The sequence below is a fragment of the Hibiscus syriacus genome, unplaced genomic scaffold (genome assembly GCF_006381635.1).
Source record: "Hibiscus syriacus cultivar Baekdansim isolate YM2019G1 unplaced genomic scaffold, ASM638163v2 tig00007204_pilon, whole genome shotgun sequence".
Taxonomy (NCBI): Eukaryota; Viridiplantae; Streptophyta; class Magnoliopsida; order Malvales; family Malvaceae; genus Hibiscus; species Hibiscus syriacus.
Genome location: NW_024062129.1, coordinates 663,223 through 683,619, shown reverse-complemented (window position 1 = coordinate 683,619; position 20,397 = coordinate 663,223). Strand labels below are relative to the sequence as shown.

Genomic DNA, 20,397 nt, shown 5'->3' with positions numbered 1-20,397 from the left:
CCGGCCTAAACCCTTTGAAAACTATAAATAGGCTTTGGCATTTCATTTGTATCTTATCTCATCTCATATATAAAAATTACTCTTGTGAGTTATTTCTCTTCAAAGTTCTTTGTGAACTTTATCGATTAAACAAGTGTAGTTCCTATACTTGTGGCGTCATTCCTTCCATTTTGATTCATAAATTCCTAGATTGTTATCTAGTGGGTTGAAGACACTATCACCACCCCTCAAGCAAGTTTGTGAAGACCGGGATTGTGCTCCTTAGCACTATTTCATCTTTGGCGAATTTGAGATACAACATCACCACCATTGCCATTTCATCATCAACATCATCCATCGCTTCCATCAATTCCGCAGCCATCTCTATCTTTTATTTATTTCATTTCATTCTTATTATTTATTTTCATTACTTATATTATTACCCTTTATTAAGTCTATTATTAAACATATTTTCTTATCTTATTTTGTAGCCCAAACTTATAAATTCAAGGACATCAGTACTTGTCAATCCTAGATCGGGACACAATAAGGCTATCTACTCTTCTCACCAAAGTGTGTAGATAAGAAAATATGTCTATCCCTTTTATATTTTGACTAGAAACAAGCATTTGTTTTGGAATAAGAGTAACATTTAGCATCTTTGACATCTTTATAGGTAGAAGATGTCGTCCATGGTGCAAGGTCAGGGGGGCACCATTGGTTCCTTTCCTGAAATTATTAATATTGATGAGGGAAGGAGTCCCAATAATGCAATCGAATACTTTGCATAACATGTTTAATCCTGCAGAAACTTGGGTATCCAATTATACAGTACCTTGTGGCGGGACAATGCATGAAAACGGTAGTACACTTGATGTTCAGAGCATTAGTGGCTGGAATTATGGTGAACCAAGCTCAAGACTGGGACTGCAGAACCAGCAGATGCAGGATGCTCTAGATCACCGACTTGGGGATGATGGAAGAAAAATGGAACAGGGTTCATCTCACGATGCTTGTAACCAGGCTTCTCCAAGGTCAGAAGAAAGGCGGATTGAACCACCAAATGTCTTTTTTACTGGGAGGCTGAATAATGAACGGAGTGGCAATCTTGTTAGAAGTGAGCCAATGTGTTTGCAGAGTTTCATCTCCAATCATATCCCGTCGAATGTGAATTTAAGTGAAGGATTTATTAGTGGAAGTGGTACTGGAGTGTCAGGTGTTGGAACTGGTGGAAGTCCTAATCTCCACAACTCAGGTGGACTAGAAAGAGAACAAATATCTAATGCATTTGTTTCTGCTGATAATATTGGCAGTTCATCAGGAAGCTCTAATTATGTGGGGGAGGAAAATACTGATGGCCCGGGCTATTCCTTGGACAGTTGGGGTTTATCCTGCAAGAGGAAGGCCCTTGAAGGTACTTCTGGACAGTCAGCTGATACTTCTGGACAGTACTTCAATTCAAGAGTTGGCAACTCATCAAGTTCTGTTAATTTTGGAGAGAGAGCTGCTGCATTACGGGAGGAACCAAACATAAGAAACATCCCAAGAAACAATGTGGGCATCCCATATTTGTACCGGCTACTGAGATGAGAAGTGTTGCACAAGATTGGCTTCTGGAAATCCCAACACGTCTGGAAGTATTCCATCTTCTAATCGATATGGGTCTAGTTCAAGCACCCATCCTTTGCCTGCTCCTGCCTGGATCCCTCCTCACAACCCTCCAATACATGATCAACAAAGACTATCAGAATTTGCTCCTTGGTCTCCAATTGATTCTGAATCTGGTGGTCATAATGGCCGTTTTCCACTACCATCTTCAAACCCTTACACTTCCTCGCAGGAGACAATGGTGACTTCTGAATCTAACAGCCAAGGAATAATCAACCACACCCAAGGTTAGCATTCATAATGGAGAGGCATGGTGATGATGTTCTTGGGATGGCCCATTTTGCGAGCATTGGCCACTGATATTGGATGGAGACACCGGCTGATATCTGAGGTTTGTGCTTTAGTGGTCAATGCTTCTGTTCATTTATATGTCTAAGAGTTACAGAATAGGGTTTGCTTTCAATTAATTTTAATACTAATAATAACACATTTTCCTTCGTAGATAGTGATGATTTGTTTCTTCTAGAATTACTGTATTGTGATTTCTAGTTTACCTTTTCTTTTGAACTTTTCTCGAGAAAAAAAGTGCTGAAACCATTTACTTTTTGTTCAATACTAATTGTGCAACTCATACCTGTCATTAATCTGTTAGTATATGAATTTTTTTCTTCTTAGCCTGTTGGTATATGAATTTTTTTAGAAAATCCTGTCAATCACATAAGCTGATCAATGGCGTACTGCTCATTTTCTTCTCCATGTGTCGGATTCGCCAAGTCTTAAATGCCATCCACCGGGGGGAGAACTTACGAATTGAGGTTTTATTTCAATTCATGCAATGGTTACCATGACATTTTCATGATAAGTTGTAAAGCTTGCTTTAGAGTTTTGTTTTTCTTTGGCTAATCATGATTTTGTTTGCTAAGGTTGAAAAGATCATTTCCTTTCCTTTTTGCCTTTACTCAAAAAATTTATCAATAACTGATGTGTTCTTTTCACAATTCATATCCTTCCCACTTGTTGATTTTTTTCTCGTACCGTGTTTTCTGTAAATGCAATTAAACTGTTTATAGAGCTTTTCAATGAATTTTGATTTCTGCATTTCCTGGGACCGAATTTAAAGCTAGTAGATTCAAGCAGCTAGTGGCTTGGAGAAATATATTTCATTGCTTTAAGCAAAAAAATTCCTTGTCTTTGACTCTTAGCATTTCAGATAAAATTATAGCAGGATGCTGCACTCTTGAGTCTGACAAAAGAAAGAATTAGGATACCTTGAGAAAACTGAATTCATATCAAAATACTTTCTAAACCAATTTCCACCAAATGAGAACTCATTTGGTGCAGTACCTGGGTAGAAACCTAGGAAATGCATTTTTTTCTGGCAATAATACTTGGTCCTTCCTACATTATTTGATGTTTAATGGCATTTGATATGTATACGAAGCTCTTTCAGGATTATATGCCGTTTGATCCATTCATATATCATGGTATGGCTGAGGTGCATGACAGACATGAGACATGCGTCTTGATGTTGATAACATGTCTTATGAGGTTAAAACGGTTGTTTTATGTTTGTCACTTCACATCGGGGATCTTTCTTCTCACATTTCAAGTTGAACACCAGGAATTGTTGGCGTTATAGGAGACGTGAGCACTGGACTGAGCGAGGAAATGATTCTGGAGTTGATGAAACAGCAGAAGCGTTCATTCACTTCAACAGAATCCGACTTGGAACCATGTAGTATCTGTCAGGTACAGAGTAGAAAGGTGCTTCATTCATCTTCTTCATTTGTCTAGTTTCGTTTACCTTGTCTGAACTTGAACTATGGCAGGAAGAATATGCAGATGGAGACGACACCGGGATACTAGATTGTGGACATGTCTTCCACACTAGCTGCATCAAACACTAGTTAATGCTAAAGAACCTGTGCCCTATTTGTAAGAAAACAGGCTTGCTTAAATGATGGCAAAAGCCGATGGTAGAGCCGGGAAATTGAGTTATGTTTTCATCAGTCATAAGATCCAAAATAAGGGGCGGTTATATCGGATTTAAACCGGGCTTCGATGCTCATGAACTGTATAAACTGCAAAGGCGATGCTGTTAATGTTATGAACTGCAGGATGAGTTGTTTGTAGAATAACTTTGCGTAAAGCAATGATTGACAATAATAACATAGTTGAAGTAGCACTTATGACTAGGGTTTTAAAAAACGGTCCGCGACCGCGATTTCGGCCGCGATATAGCGGTTTCGCCGCCGTCCGAGTTACCCGCGACAGCCGCAATAGCGTCTGCGATAGCCGCAATAGCGCCCGCGACGGCCGCAATCACGGTAAATCCGAAATAACCAAAAACGCGACCGTGACCGCGATTTGAAACCCTACTTATGACATTATCTTACTTCAAGGTAAGTTCAACAGTAGGTCTTTAATAATATTACTATTGTTATCATTATTTTTTTGAATAGAATTATTGATATTATTAGAATTTATGAAATGTGCCAAATACAGTAACCATTGATACAATAACATACTTCAAGTCAAATGAGTTATGGTTTTTTATTTTTCTGCCTATAACTTTACATTCATGAATATATAAATGTGCACAAATCAAGCGATCTTCGTGGTTTAAAGGATAGTTATCTTTAAAAGTCTCGAGTTTGAGCATGCTGTCTGCAAGGATGTTTGAGCGTCCATTTTCAAATGATTATGAGTCGTTTGAATAGATAATACCTTGTAAAATTACCCAAACTAATAAAAAATGAATATATAAATCGTTTAATGATTAAAATATAAAAAGAAGAGTAGTAATAATAAAATTATCTTAAACGCTAGGTGACCAAAATGATAATTTACCATTAATGTTATTAGTATATTAATTAATTAAGTGGAAATTGTAAATATATGACCAATCAATTTAAATAAGGTGAAACGTCTTAAAATAAGATTAAAAAAAGATGGTTGGGTTTGAGCCGTTGGATGAGATTTTTTTAAGGATAGAAAAATGGATTGATGGAAAAAAAAGAGAAATCGAGAAAGATGCGCTTCTGGTTACTAACCTAAAATGTTATTCAATTCCAATTTAAAAAGTTATATATTTGGTAAGAAAAATGGTTCCAACCTAAAACATTACCTTTCAATGATAGAATTTGACGATAGAGTTTTGGGGACCCAACTTAAAATTTTTAAATTTATTTGAAGGATTCATTTTAATTTTTTTCAAAAAAAAATAAGGTCTATCTAATTTTTTTGAAACTTTAAGCCTCTTTGAAACTTTGAGTTGAGATGTTTAATGAGATTTTTTAAAAATTATGAGAGGAGTTTAATTAAGAATATTCAAAAAAGTGAAAGATTAATATAAAATTTTAAAAATTTTGTAAAGATCAAATTAAATATTTTAAAATTTTAAAGGTTTGAATTATAATTTTTCAAATTTTTGGGACCCGTAGCCCCACTAACCTCCATTATGTTCCGCAGTTGTTACCTTTCTCTCAAATGAACAAAACTCTAGACTCATCATAACTTTTTAGGTTTGAACCAATATAATAATGAATTTATGTTAATATTTATGTTAATGTATGTAATGATATAATTTCTAAGCTAACGAATTTGGTTAAATTGAATCGATATTATAATTTATACAAAAACAATTTCATGATACCCAATCATACTTGCTTTTATCGTTGAAATAAAAATATACGAATAAAATGATAATTCAATCATACTTGTTTTTATCGTTGAAATAAAAATAAACGAATCAAATGATCTTGATAGTTAAAGATATAGTTGTTATCTTTAGAGATATTAGCAGGGCCGGTCCAATGAGTTTTAATGCCCTGGGCGAGATAATAATTTTATGCCCCTATACTTGTAACGTATAATAGACAAAATATAATTTTTTTTAAAACAAAAATGTAATAAAAATTATCGTCAAACAATATCAATGCTAATACAAACCAAAACCTACAATGTTACAAATATCACCTAAAATGATGCATTCGTGCATTTTTTGAAGCAAAAACCTCTATTATTTTACGATAATCAAGACTTTGTAAAAATTGACTTTCGATGGTTAGAATTACTAATCCGTTCAATCTATCTTGAGTCATCGTGCTTCGAAGATCGGATTATTAGAAGGTTTAATCGGTCTAACAATAAATCTATCTAAAGACACATGTAAAGAATTAGCTATTTCTTATTCTTGTTTTTTTTTCGTTTTCTATTTTGAGCACCCGATGATTGTTTTCGAGGTAACATATTTAAAAGTAATCAATAAAACAAATATAGTAGCAAGTAAACAATAAAACATGTATATTACCAAGGAAAGATACAACCTGACCGGTGATCGAAGTTTATATTATTGACTTGTTCTTTCTCACTCGTTCTTTCTCACAATCAACTGATCTGAAAAATTAATGATGAAATCAAAATAATCAAAATGAATCACTCTAAAAAATGTATTGTACGAAAATAAAAAAAGATAAATTAAACATGAAAGCTATCTACTGCTAGGCTGCTAGCAAAACAGAAAATGCAATCTCATGATCCAAGATCCAGAAAGCACTTTCAAACATTAGCCAGCACTTGCAAACATTTGCAAACATTCATCCCCACAGGCCTCACACTTGTCTGAATTATTTATGAACCCGTCTCTTTTATATTTGCTTTTTATCTTTGGGTTCGGCTGGTTGAAAAATAATTGGGTTCTACAACTATAATTTGCTGCATGTTAAAATTCTGCACTCACTAGTCAAGAATCATTTCAAAAAATAAAATCAAGTGGCATACAAACTACTGCATTTCGTTTTCCAAAAACAGGAACCGGTTTAAGCCCCACCCGATCGAACCAAATGGCTAACTTAAAACCATTAGGCAAGAACAAACTAATACCATTTCCAAAATCTTTAAAGTGAACATGAATCTTTGGACAAACATGCCCCAAAGTAAAAAACATTGAGGCACATTCCAGATTCCTTGAACATTTAAAAATAGACAAAGGAGGGAATTTCGATTCAATGCTAAGACGGTAAGACTAAACAGGAAATTCATATTGAACATTTAAAAATAAACCCTTGATTTAAACAAAACTCAGATAAAAAAAATCTCGGTCATACAATAAGTTATCTAATCAATTCAACAAAAACCCATAATATCTTTAAAATCCATAAATAATGGGGAATTATATAATAGACAAAGGAGGGAATTTCGAAGAGGACTGGATAGATCAACCAGGTAGATTCAATAAATTTGTCTCACTACATAAATTATAGAAAGCTGACCTGCGAGAACCGGAAAAGCAGAAATGCATCCAAACACGAAGTAAATCAGAGAATAGTGTGAAGGATCTCGAACAATCGGAAACTGAAAACAACTCAATCTCGGATTCAGTTTTACAAGCAAAATGATCGTCGTCGTGTCTGGTAAAAGCAAAAGAGGTAATAACTGGGAAGGCAAAATATTAGAATGATGCCCCCTTAAATATGATGCCCTGTGCCCAGGCCCATGTGGCACAGGTCTTGAGCCGGCCCTGGATATTAGATTCGAGTATATCTGTTTATTGTCAAATGATTGAGATCTTTCAAACATATATTACTACCTTATAATCACTCAAGATTAATAAAAAAGGGCTTAATGGCTTCTTTTGCCTCAGTAGACATAATTTATCATTTTCGCCCCTATGATATTTTTACATCAATTTAGCCCTCAAAGTTGTTTAGGGGCGTCATCCTAACCTTCGAAGTCCGTTGATTGTTTTGACTAACAGAATCATGATTATTCCGCGTATGTAGATTAAGAGATTAAGTTAAAATATTTACTAAACACAACTATTAGAAAAAATTCTCAAAATTTTATTATTTATTTCAGTGAGATGAAAGATTAAGTTAAAATTTTGGGACTCTTTCTAAGAGTTGTGTTTAGTAAATATTTTATGTTTTAATAAATAGCACGTCATCATCAAGTAACGTCAATAATATTGGTCGACATGAAAATTGTTGACGTCCACGGACGCAGAAGCCTAACGATTTTGTTAGTCTAAATAGATTTTGAGGGCTAGGATGATGTCCCTAAACAACTTCGAGAGCCAAATTGATGTGAAAATACCATAGAGACGAAAATGATAAATTAGGTCTACAAAAGATGCAAAACAGTGCTTAATCCTAAAACAAATAACTGAAATAAAAGAATAAAAACACCATCTGATTAGAACTTAAAAGGTTAGTTTTTTTGTACAAGTAGAAGTTTTACATTTTATGTTTACGGTTACAGGAGAATAGCTACTAAAATCATGCTAAGCAACCACTGCAATAGAACCGGTGGAGTGTCCAAATAAGCAAAGCTGGAATTATGTGCTATTGATCTTGGTGTAGGTGACCTATCTGCCTCAGGTACTTGGCACACTCCAAATGTCATATTTGCCTATACACAACATTTAAATACTAGAAATCAATTAGAATTCAAACTTTTCCAGGTCTATTATCAGCCATCTCTTACATATTTACATGGAAATGGAGAGGAGGTAATAAGTAGAGTAGTTGTTACACACCCTGCATAAGGTGATGTTTTCGCATCCACACACTATATGGCCATTTGCCACGTCTGCAGCTCCCGAAGCACCTCCTCCATCACTCCTCTGAAATGTTCATGCAGGAATTGATCACAAATGTTCATTTCGGAACCAGTAAGGGTAATTCGTGCTTTCGCGGTAATGGTTGACACAGTCTGCAATATCCATACCTTGTAAAAATCTACAGCAATGAAGTTAGGCCACCGGTTTCCGGCTGCTGCATGACATTTATTCATCATGCTAATCAGTGGAGCTGAATTGTGTTTGCAAGCTTCGGTCACGTCTGCTCTATCGGGGAAGTGGTTGAATAAAACGAGCGACCTTGATGTTGCATTCATGGCAGCTGATTCCCCTCGGTTTGGACATGAACCAGGTATCATCCCAGCATTTCCATCTGTTATTTCCAAAATGCATCAATGTCACCCCTGCTTTTAACTAACTACTTTTTTTTTCTGATTCATTCAATGAATTGTTAAAAGATGATGGTAACAGGACTTACAGTGGCTCTCTACCATGTAGCTCCATTGATAGGCTATACCTTCAGAGGCCTCCTTAGCTGACTCCGAAGTGAAAACCACGAGCCGCTGATTCTTTCGTACCATATCATCAACTGTTGACCAGTTTCCACCATTTTTTGGCATTCGAGACACCGGAAACCATAACTTCCTCAGGCCGGCAGCATCCAATACTTTTGTCAAGCCCCTTGGTGAGGTAACATAGTCTTCAATGAAAATGGTAACAATTTCTGATGGGTTTGCGTCAAGAAATGCTTTAACTTCTTTCAAGACATTAACTGCAGGTTGCTGACAGAAAGAAGAAGACTCATCCATTGAGGCCATATATGTTTATAATATATGTATATGTATAAGCTTTAGATGTCCACTAGAACTTACAAAGGCTGTATAGTTGAAACATTGTCCTCCAAATGAATGACACAACCAGATATCATTCTGGAAATCATGCATGTCCAGCATCAAGCCTCCAACACCATTCTGTAACACGAAAAAACGGCTTCTGAGCTTATGATTCAAATCTTCCATTTCACTAACATATATAAAGACCAGACAATTCAATGTAAACAATGTTCAGTTACAGGAAATTCAACAATCAAGTTGCATACCTATCTGAACATCAATGCCTATCAAGAAATTAACAGTTAAACTGGTTTTTTTTTTTTGGGTAGTAATACTGCAGCTGGGATCGGACAGAAAATGATTATGAAGCAAGTGAGACATGATTCGTAGGTCAACCGCAGTATTGATGGCATGCAAAGCACATGAATATCATTTTCAGCACTAGGTTACAGATATATATAGTTTTGAAGATTAGCTTCACCTAACGTACTTGACTAACATGTGGGATTGGGAGGGGATTAAAGTATACATGGTCGTTCATACCTAAATATAATGATGCTTAGCTTGTTATTAAAATAAGAAGCATGCTGATATGATCTCGATTATATGTTTCGAGTCATATATGTGAATGTCCGATCGTGATTCTAGTAAAAAAACCCCGTAATGATAGCTTGAACTCTGAAATTACATAAATATAAACATAAGAAGGAAATGATATGAAATAATAATTGAAATGATGGAATGAAAAGAATGAGGAAGTTGTTTGAAGGTGATGGAAGAGTGACGGTTGTTGTGGTTTGATGATAATGAAAATAGATGGTGAAGTATGAATGGCGTTGTCGTGGCAAATGGTGTTGTTGTGGCAGAGTGTAAGGATAAAGCGGATTGTGACCCGTTAGCTATTTGGAGCTAAGAACCAACAATATAAAAAAAATTGGAATCGAAATGGTAGGGTATGGAACGTGACCCACTAGCTATATATGAGCTAGGAACCAACGCTATAACAAAAGGAAATGGATGAAGACTACAAGACTATCTTGAAGCCGATAAAGTTCAACAAGAGAACAAGAATGAAAGCAACCTCTCAAAGATGTTTTATATATTCAAATGTGTCTTACAAATGATCCCAAAGGTGTCTATTTATAGTATTTCTAAGAAGCATATGAAAGACTCAAAAGATGAAAACATTCTCATCAATTTAGCAATAAAATGCACTTGAATGCTTTGTCTTCTTATCTTCAAAGTTGGATGAATATTCTAGATCATTTTGGGGATGAATCTAGACAATTTGAAGCTGAATTTGGCCTTAATTTCGTCCAAGGGGTGGAAGACTCTTGCTATTCCATGCTGAAAATTGTCTTGATAAGTGAATTAAATCACCATTCATTGCAAGCTCCCTTGAAGAATATGAACAACCCTTGAACTTAGATGATAACAATCAACTTTGAATGCCTTTAATAGGTGAATTAATAGTCCTTCAATGGCTTGTCACTTGGCTGAAGTTGAAAAGACTCTCCCTTGGCTCAAACTTATCCAAATCATCCATGCATAAAATTCCCGTAACAAAATTCCAGCTTGCACTGTCTTCAATAAATCGATCATATCTCAAGCTCCCGATATCGAATTAAGGTGATTCAAAAGGCGTTGGAAAGCTAAGAGATAGAGGAATAATGTCCAATTGATTTCTAGAACCAAACACATCTGTATCGGATCCAGAATTGGAAGACATTCTGACTGACATTCTTACATATGATGAAACCTTTTAACTTCTCTCATGCACCTAGACACAAAGGTGAACTTTATTCAATATTTAATTGAAAACATGCATGAAACAATTAAGAGTTAATATAATAAAAGAACTAATTTGATGAATGAACTATATGATTTAAATGCAATGCATGCTTGAATGAACAACACACTTATTAAATGCAATGAATGTTATGCAAACTTTAAATTCTCATGCAAATTCATGCATAAGCAAAGTAAAGTATTCCTCCCTTATTATTCCTTTTTCATCACGTTCCAAACGTGATGTAAACATACTCTCCATAGCTGCTTGAAATTCCTTAGCCCTTGCTCGTGTGATGGGGCCACTTGGGTACTTCTTCGGGTCTTTGCTATTGGCTATCATATCAGTCCCTCCCTCTTTAAAGCGATTTATCCCCAAATCATCACCTATATCATAAGGAGACAAGTCAGCAACATTGAAGGTTGCACTGACATTAAACACACCTGGAAGATCTAATTGATAGGCGTTGTCTTTGATCTTCTTGACTATTTGGAATGGTCCATCTCCCCGAGGCAGTAATTTGGACTTTCGTTATGCCGGAAACCTTTCTTTCCTCATGTGCAGCCACACCCAATCCCCTGGCTCAAAATTAATTCGCTTACGACCCTTATTTGCTTGCTGCTCGTATTGCTTAGTTCGTTTTTCAATGTTCTCCCTTACTTGTTGATGAAGCTTCTTAACAAACTCAGCTTTGTTAAATCCATCTTTATTCACAATTTGATCAGCAGGTAATGGTAACAAGTCTATCGGTGTTAATGGATTAAACCCATACACCACTTTGAAAGGCGTACGTCCCGTAGTAGTATGGATTGAACGGTTGTATGCAAACTCCACATGTGGTAAACTCTCCTCCCATGTTCTCAAATTCTTCCGAATGATAGATCGAAGTAACATGGAAAGTACTCGATTCACCACTTCAGTTTGACCATCCGTTTGAGGGTGGCAAGTGGCGGAGAATAGTAACTTAGTACCAATCTTACTCCATAGGGCTCTCCAAAAGTGGCTTAAGAACTTCACATCCCGATCAGACACAATAGTTCTTGGTATACCATGTAGCCTTAAAATTTCCCTGAAAAACAAAGTAGCAATATGTGAGGCATCATTAGTTTTGTCATAGGGAATGAAATGAGCCATTTTGGAAAATCTATTAACAACTACAAAGATGGAGTCTTTGTTGTTCTTTGTGCGAGGAAGCCCTAGCAAAAAATCCATTGAAATATCCATCCATGGTGCTTCCGGTATGGGTAGTGGTGTGTAAAGTCCATGTGGCATGACTTTAGATTTGGCCTTCTTGCAAGTAATGCAACGCTCGCATAACCTTTCCACATCTCGTTTCATTTTGGGCCAATATAGATGTTCTTGAAGTATAGCCAAAGTCTTTGATATCCCAAAATGTCCCATTAATCCTCCTCCATGGGCTTCCTTAGTGAGCAATTCTCGCATGGAACCTTGAGGGACACATAATCTCCCTTCCTTGAATAGAAAACCATCATGCTTAAAGTATTTATCAATCGTCCCTTTCTCACAAGCTTTATAAATTTCCCCAAAATCAGAGTCAGAAACATATAAGTCTTTAATAAAAGTAAAACCCAACAACTTAGATTCCAAAGTGTTTAAAAGAACATACCTTCATGACAATGCATCGGCAACTATATTCTCTTTACCTTTCTTGTACTTGATAACATATGGAAAAGTTTCAAGAAACTCTACCCATTTGGCATGCCTTTTGTTGAGTTTATGCTGCCCCCGAATATGTTTCAACGCCTCATGATCGGTGTGAATGATGAACTCCTTAGGCCAAAGGTAGTGTTGCCATGTTTCCATTGCCCTCACAAGAGCATACATCTCTTTGTCGTAGGTAGGATAGTTAACCGTAGCTCCACTTAATTTCTCACTAAAATAGGCTATAGGACGTCCACCTTGAGACAAGACTGCTCCAATTCCTACACCTGATGCATCACATTCAATTTCAAAAGTTAAATTAAAATCAGGTAGAGCAAGTAAAGGGGCATGTATTAAACAATCTTTAATTCTATTAAAGGACTTCTCTTGATCTTCCCCCCAAAAGAATTTAGAATTCTTCTTAATAACACTTGTTTGTGGGGCGGCTATGGTGCTGAAGTTTGGGACGAATCTCTGATAAAAACTTACAAGTCCATGGAAGCTCCTAACTTGAGAAATGCTTGTTGGTCGTGGCCACTCTTCAATGGCTTTAACCTTCTCTTTGTTAACCTCCAAACCTTCAGAACTCACAACGAAACCTAGGAAAACAACCCTGTCAGTACAAAACGTACATTTTTGTAAATTAGCAAACAATTTTTCCTTCCTCAAAACAAGTAAAACTGACCTCAAATGTTGAACATGTTCTTCTATGGTTTTACTATATATTAGAATGTCATCAAAATAAACCACACAAAACTTATCCAAGAATGGCCTAAGAACATGATTCATTAACCTCATAAATGTGCTTGGTGCATTAGTTAAGCCAAAAGGCATAACCAACCACTCATAAAGACCTTGCTTCGTTTTGAATGCTGTTTTCAACTCATCACCTTCCCGCATTCGTATTTGGTGGTAACCACTCTTAAGATCAATCTTGGAAAAGAGGTTAGAACCATTAAGCTCATCTAACATGTCATCTAAGCGAGGAATAGGGTGACGATACTTTACCGTAATTTTGTTTACCGCTCAACAATCCACACACATGTGCCAAGTTCCATCATTCTTTGGCACAAGTAGAACCGACACAGCACATGGGCTAAGGCTTTCCCTCACGTAGCCTTTTTCCATCAACTCAAATACTTGCCTTTGCAATTCCTTAGTTTCTTCGGGGTTGCTTCGGTATGCTGGTCGGTTTGGAATGACGGCACCAGGAACAAAGTCTATTTGATGTTCTATGCCACGAATAGGTGGCAACCCACTTGGTATTTCTTTCGGAAATAGGTCATCAAACTCCTGCAATAAAGACACAACAAAAGCAGGAAAATTTTGATCAAGGTAGTTAGTGTTAAAAAAAAATTTCCTTGTACATGAGCACAAGTGCTTCCTTTGCCGTCATTAAACACTTTTTCAACTCTCTCTCTTTAGAAAGAATGATAATTTTTCCTTCCCTCATTTTGATCACACTCTTTTGCTTTTACCTCCATTTTGGTCTCTCTCTCTTTGGCTTTTTCAAATTTTCCTCTCAATTGAATTTGGTCTTCATGTATTTGCTTTGGTGAAAGTGGAGCTAAAGTGATCTTCCTTGCCTCATGGGTGAATGTATACCGGTTGGTATAACCGTCATGGATCACTCGCCTATCAAATTGCCAAGGCCTTCCAAGTAGTAAATGGCTTGCGTGCATTGGTACAACATCACATAACACCTTGTCTTTGTACTTCCCTATGGAGAAAGCAATTCAAACTTCCTTGGTCACCTTGAGTTCTCCTCCATCGTTGAGCCATTGCAGTTTATAAGGTTGTGGATGCTTTGTTGTTGCCAAGCCAAGTGTATTTACCATTAAGGTACTAGCAACATTAGTGCAACTACCTCCATCAATAATAACAAAGCATACCTTTCCTCCAACGTGGCAGCAAGTATGGAAGATATTTTCACGTTGTTCATCTCCTCCATTGGATTGCACGTTTAGACTCCTTTTGACAACAAGGACCTCTCCTTCCACGGCATGCTCTAATTCTTCCATATCAATGGTAGCATCTTCATTCTCATCCTCTTCTTGTTCCGATTCAACTTCTCCATCATCTCAAAGAAGCATGGTGTTGCGATTTGGACATTGGCTTGCAATGTGTCCACGCCCCAAACACTTAAAACATTTTATGTCACGAGAACAATTTGGAGTGGCGGCAGTCTTACCCTTTCTGGTTTCGGCAATGGGCTTACTTCCTTTGGGTGATCCTCCTCTTTCGTGGGATGGCAATGGAGGAGTCTTCTTGTATGAACTTTTCCCCCATTTTGAAGTTGCACTCCCATAAGATCGTGTGGCACCCTTCCTTTTGAGTTGTTTTCCACCTTTATGGCCATATGCACCATGTCTTCCATCTCCACATAATGTTGCAACTCAACCACGTTCACAATGTCCGGATTAAGTCCCCCTAGGAATCTTGCCATTGTGGCTTCTCGATCCTCATCGATGTTGGCTCGAATCATGGCCACCTCCATCTCTTTGTGATAATCTTCAACACTTCGGTTACCTTGTGAAAGGTTTTGAAGAGGGTTGAATAACTCCCGATGGTAGTGGGTTGGAATGAATCGCCTTCGCATCACTGCTTTCATTTCATCCTATGTAGTGATAGGATGTTCTCCATTGCGTCTCCTACTTGATGTCAATTGATCCCTCCATATTAGTGCATAATCCATAAACTCAAGGGCAGCGAGTTTTACCTTCTTGAGTTCGGAATAATCATGGCACCCGAAGATGTGCTCTACCTTTTTTCCCATGCTAAGTAAGCCTCGGGATCCGTCTTGCCTTGGAATGGTGGAATGGAAATCTTGATATTAACAAGATTATCATCCATTAATGGACGAAACCTTTGGGGCCTTATACCTCGATTTCCCATTCTTTATTGTGATGCACGATCTTCTTCTGGTCTTTCCACTTCTTCATTTCCTCCTTGATTGACATCTTCTTGCTCTCGAAATCCTTGAGTACGCTCTTCTTCAATACGGTCAATACGTTCATGGAGAGGTTCCAACTCTTCCCTCAAAATCCTAGTCAATTCACGCACCATGGCTTGCATTTGTAGGTTTGGTTCAACGGTACCTGTAACTTGAGAATTGTCTCCCGAATGATGAGACATAATTAGTAATAAAACAATAACCTCACACAACGAAAAAAAAAACCTCACCAAACACTCCAAGAAAAGTCACTCCCACTCGTGTTTCACTCGGGATGGCTTTTACCCTTAATGATCACTCTTGCCTTTTATCACTCGTGCTTTGATTTCAAGTCCTTTTGGGAACTTTCTCAAGGCTTACAAGGTCTAGTGGACTTCGGCTGAAATAATTATGGTTTGGTAGTAAAGATAGTGAAAAGAAATTGGCTACAAGGAAAAGAGATGCTAAGCAAAGGTAACAAAAATTGAACAATTGAATATAAAGATGAAGTAAAAAAATTTTTCTTTAAAGATGAAAAGAATTACTCCCTCCCTCTTTAAACTTTTTTTTTGATTTTGTACTGACCCGGAAGAGAGAAAAATGATACGTTTACTGAATCGACTAGCTCTGATGCCAAATGATATGATCTCGATTATATGTTTCGAGTCATATATGTGAATGTCTGATCGTGATTCTAGTAAAAAAACCCCGTAATGATAGCTTGAACTCTGAAATTACATAAATATAAACATAAGAAGGAAATGATATGAAATAATAATTGAAATGATGGAATGAAAAGAATGAGGAAGTTGTTTAAAGGTGATGGAAGAGTGATGGTTGTTGTGGTTTGATGATAATGAAAATAGATGGTGAAGTATGAATGGCGTTGTCGTGGCAAATGGTGTTGTTGTGGCAAAGTGTGTAAGGATAAAGCGGATTGTGACCCGTTAGCTATTTGGAGCTAAGAACCAACAATATAAAAAAAAAATTGGAATCGAAATGGTAGGGTATGGAACATGACCCACTAGCTATATATGAGCTAGGAACCAACGCTATAACAAAAGGAAATGGATGAAGACTACAAGACTATCTTGAAGCCGATAAAGTTCAACAAGAGAACAAGAATGAAAGCAACCTCTCAAAGATGTTTTATATATTCAAATGTGTCCTACAAATGATCCCAAAGGTGTCTATTTATAGTATTTTCTAAGAAGCATATGAAAAGACTCAAAAGATGAAAACATTCTCATCAATTTAGCAATAAAATGCACTTGAATGCTTTGTCTTCTTATCTTCAAAGTTGGATGAATATTCTAGATCATTTTGGGGATGAATCTAGACAATTTGAAGCTGAATTTGGCCTTAATTTCGTCCGGGGTGGAAGACTCTTGCTATTCCATGCTGAAAATTGTCTTGATAAGTGAATTATATCACCCTTCATTGCATGCTCCCTTGAAGAATATGAACAGCCCTTGAACTTAGATGATAACAATCAGCTTTGAATGCCTTTAATAGGTGAATTAAGAGTCCTTCAATGGCTTGTCACTTGGCTGAAGTTGAAAAGACTCTCCCTTGGCTCAAACTCATCCAAATCATCCATGCATAAAATTCCCGTAACAAAATTCCAGCCTGCACTGTCTTCAATAAATCGATCATATCTCAAGCTCCCGATATCGAATTAAGGTGATTCAAAAGGCGTTGGAAAGATAAGAAATAGAGGAATAATTTCCAATTGATTTCTAGAACCAAACACATCTGTATCGGATCCAGAATTGGAAGACATTCTGACTGACATTCTTGCATATGATGAAACCTTTTAACTTCTCTCATGCACCTAGACACAAAGGTGAACTTTATTCAATATTTAATTGAAAACATGCATGAAACAATTAAGAGTTAATATAATAAAAGAACTAATTTGATGAATGAACTAGATGATTTAAATGCAATGCATGCTTGAATGAACAACACACTTATTAAATGCAATGAATGTTATGCAAACTTTAAATTCTCATGCAAATTCATGCATAAGCAAAGTAAAGTATTCCTCCCTTATTATTCCTTTTTCATCACGTTCCAAACGTGATGTAAACATACTCTCCATAGCTGCTTGAAATTCCTTGCCCTTGCTCGTGTGATGGGGCCACTTGGGTACTTCTCCGGGTCTTTGCTATTGGCTATCATATCACATGCTGATGCTGGTCGGACCACCTACTTTGTAAGTTGAGATAAAATAATGTCTAGCTTCCTTCGTTAAATTAAGACTCACAAGTGAACAAAAAAACATTCCAACTAAGTGTCTGACATGGGCTAGGTAAACTTTCTTCTTCATTTCTCATCATAAACATACCTAACACACCATTCTCATTTCCATCTTTCTCATACTAGTGATCCAAAAAACATCTAACTTAATCTAAATCAAGTGACTAAAGTGGTAAAAAGGAATGTTACTCTCCCTAGAAGATCCAGGTTCGATCAGCTTCATCTGCTGCAAGGTGTGTGTGTACGTCGTAATCACCCCCAAACTACACTACACACTGTTTAATTCAGTGAAAAAGCTGAAACTATTTGATGAAATTAGTTGAAGAATTGACTTTGCTCATATTAATTGAACAGGGATGGATAGAAATATACATTAAGCTGGTCGGTAATGGAGTCCTGCTGGTTGGAAGGAGCTAAAATCAAAGACCCAGTTGCAGACCTTTCTCCTAGCCTTGCAAACGAGTTATGGGTCGTCAACCACGAGTATCGGTTGTATGCAAGTCCCTTAACCTATTTTCCACCATTAAAGTCATACAATTCATGTCTATATCTCTCCCTTTTAGATGTAATAACAATGATGGAAAGAGCGTATAACACCTTAGTCGTGGGGTTTACAGATTGGATTCGAGTGCATTGGGGCCGTACGTTTCCATTTGCTATACAGGTTTCGCAGTGCAACCCAGAGTTACAATTTCCATTTGATGCGCACGTTTCTCCCTCCTGTTCAACACATATATACATATATATACAAGCACACAAGAAGTAGAAAAGAGTTTCCTGCTGAATGGGGGGCATGCCTTGAGAGCAGTGCAAAAACCAACGAGAAGACAAGTAATGATAAGTCTGGTAATCAACTGCAAATGAAGTACAGTGCATTCCGTGAGTTTCCATTGATAACAAAGAAGAAGAAGATAATTTAAACTTGCCTGCATTGAATGGTTTGAAATTTGTTTTTGCTTCCCTCTCTGCTTATAAGATCAGAATTGTGTAGGGCATTAAAGTCATGATAATGGCAGTTGTTTTCGCTGTATATATAGGAACAAAAACTGCAGGTGTTTCATGCGCCGGCAGTGGGGTTAGTTTAACAAGCCCTGTTGTGTTGAACTACCATTTTCAGTTTTTTTTATGATTATTTTTTTTATAAAAAAAAAGAGCGAAAAGCGGTGAGCCTAACAAACAGAGATAAAATATTGATAGGGGATATTTGGTAGTAGCATAAAATTTTGGGAAACTTGTTGCTTAAAGTCTCCTTTATATTTGCTTACAATCATCAAAAATAATTTGGGTAAATATACAAATAGTCTTTCGACTATAGGCTGATGTTTTGTTAAGTCAACATGTTAACATCCAATTCAGAATGTTGTCAACTTTTTAACGGAAAATAACGAGTTTGGAACATATTAAATAGTCAGATTACCATTTTGTAACTTTTAATAGTCGAATGACTCAACAAAGCGTCACCCTATAGTCAAGGGATCATTTGTGTACTTTACCCAAATAATTTATCCTTTCTTTATTTCCAAAATCTTTTTAAGAGTTTAATGTGATTACAAGGTTCGTAAGCTTTCTTAAACTATTGACAATGTGTACACACACTCTGCAGACACAACTGTTTGAACCCATGACCTCAAGATAAAACAACACTCTCTTTAACTACCCGGACCACTTAATAGGCCTTATTCACTACTTTTATGAAATATAACAATGATATGTTTTTAAATAATTATTGTTAATTTCATTTATTATTTTCTCTATGTTTACATGACATTAGAATAAGAATTAAGAAGAAGAAAAAGTAACTAAATGAAAAGGTAGATTACAATGAATAACATCACCACCAGCCTTGGAAGAGATTGGAAAGCTCCATGTCTACCTTCACAAAAGAATATGCAAAACTGTTTGTTTTTCTAAAATCTTTTAAGATCAAATCATTTTGAATCCTCACAAGTAATATGTGAATATCATCATTTTCATCCTTGATTTCTATTTTAATCTGAATCCCCACCAAGACCAACATCTCAAACCAAAAGCTCGTCTAACCATTAATCAACCCATTACAACCAATGATAGGCAACAATCATAAATTAACCAAAAAAAACGAGTCATATCTGATTCGACACATCTTGAATGAACCCATTTCACTTAAATCAAAATTCAACAATTAATAGATCAAAATTAAAAAGAAAATAACAAAAAAGAAACTAAGAATAAAAGAAAAGAGGATGAATTGCTGGAAAACAATGGAGAAAGTAGATCGAATCGAATAAATACACATGAGACATCTTAATTTTCAGAGAAGATCAAATAGAGAATAAAAGGAAGAGAAAAGAGGAATGTTTTCTGTGTCCATTCCGTCAAGAATGGAGGTCACATGGTGAAAGGATTGATGGAATAAGAGAAAGAAGAATGTATGTGAAATATAAGGTGAAAATTATAATTTAATTGAAATTTAAAAAATTAAATTAAAGAAGCAAATTAATTTTTTAAAAGTTATATGTCACTTGTCATTATATAGATAATTTAGTATAACATGTTAAATCTTATAATGACAATAAATAAAGTAAGTGAAATTAAAAAAAATTAAAAGATTGATAAATGGTTTATGTATATCAAATTGCTATTTAATTCTAAAAAACTATAATATCATATCATATATATATATATATATTCCTAATTCTTACAATTATATTGTGATATAACCAATCAAGCTATTAAGCATATTGAAATAAAGAAAGAGAGATTGAATTTTTGT

General features: G+C 36.1%; 2 protein-coding genes and 1 pseudogene across 2 annotated transcripts; 2 read left to right on the top strand and 1 right to left on the bottom strand.

The window, feature by feature from the left end:
• Positions 1-828: 828 nt before the first annotated feature.
• On the top strand, positions 829-1,879 carry LOC120201415 (E3 ubiquitin-protein ligase MBR1-like). The gene is made up of 2 exons (XM_039202028.1): positions 829-1,427; positions 1,585-1,879. The coding sequence occupies exons 1-2, from the start codon at positions 829-831 to the stop codon at positions 1,877-1,879; spliced, it is 894 nt and encodes a 297-aa protein (XP_039057959.1).
• Positions 1,421-3,725, top strand: LOC120201445 (annotated as a pseudogene).
• A 4,059-nt stretch (positions 3,726-7,784) lies between these two features.
• On the bottom strand, positions 7,785-18,633 carry LOC120201443 (PI-PLC X domain-containing protein At5g67130-like). Its single transcript, XM_039202057.1, has 9 exons — positions 18,572-18,633; positions 18,443-18,499; positions 18,243-18,365; positions 18,018-18,155; positions 9,040-9,138; positions 8,646-8,949; positions 8,317-8,540; positions 8,126-8,212; positions 7,785-7,998 (listed from the first exon to the last, which is right to left on the bottom strand). The coding sequence occupies exons 1-9, from the start codon at positions 18,575-18,577 to the stop codon at positions 7,843-7,845; spliced, it is 1,194 nt and encodes a 397-aa protein (XP_039057988.1). The 5' UTR covers positions 18,578-18,633; the 3' UTR covers positions 7,785-7,842.
• Between the last annotated feature and the right edge of the window lie 1,764 nt (positions 18,634-20,397).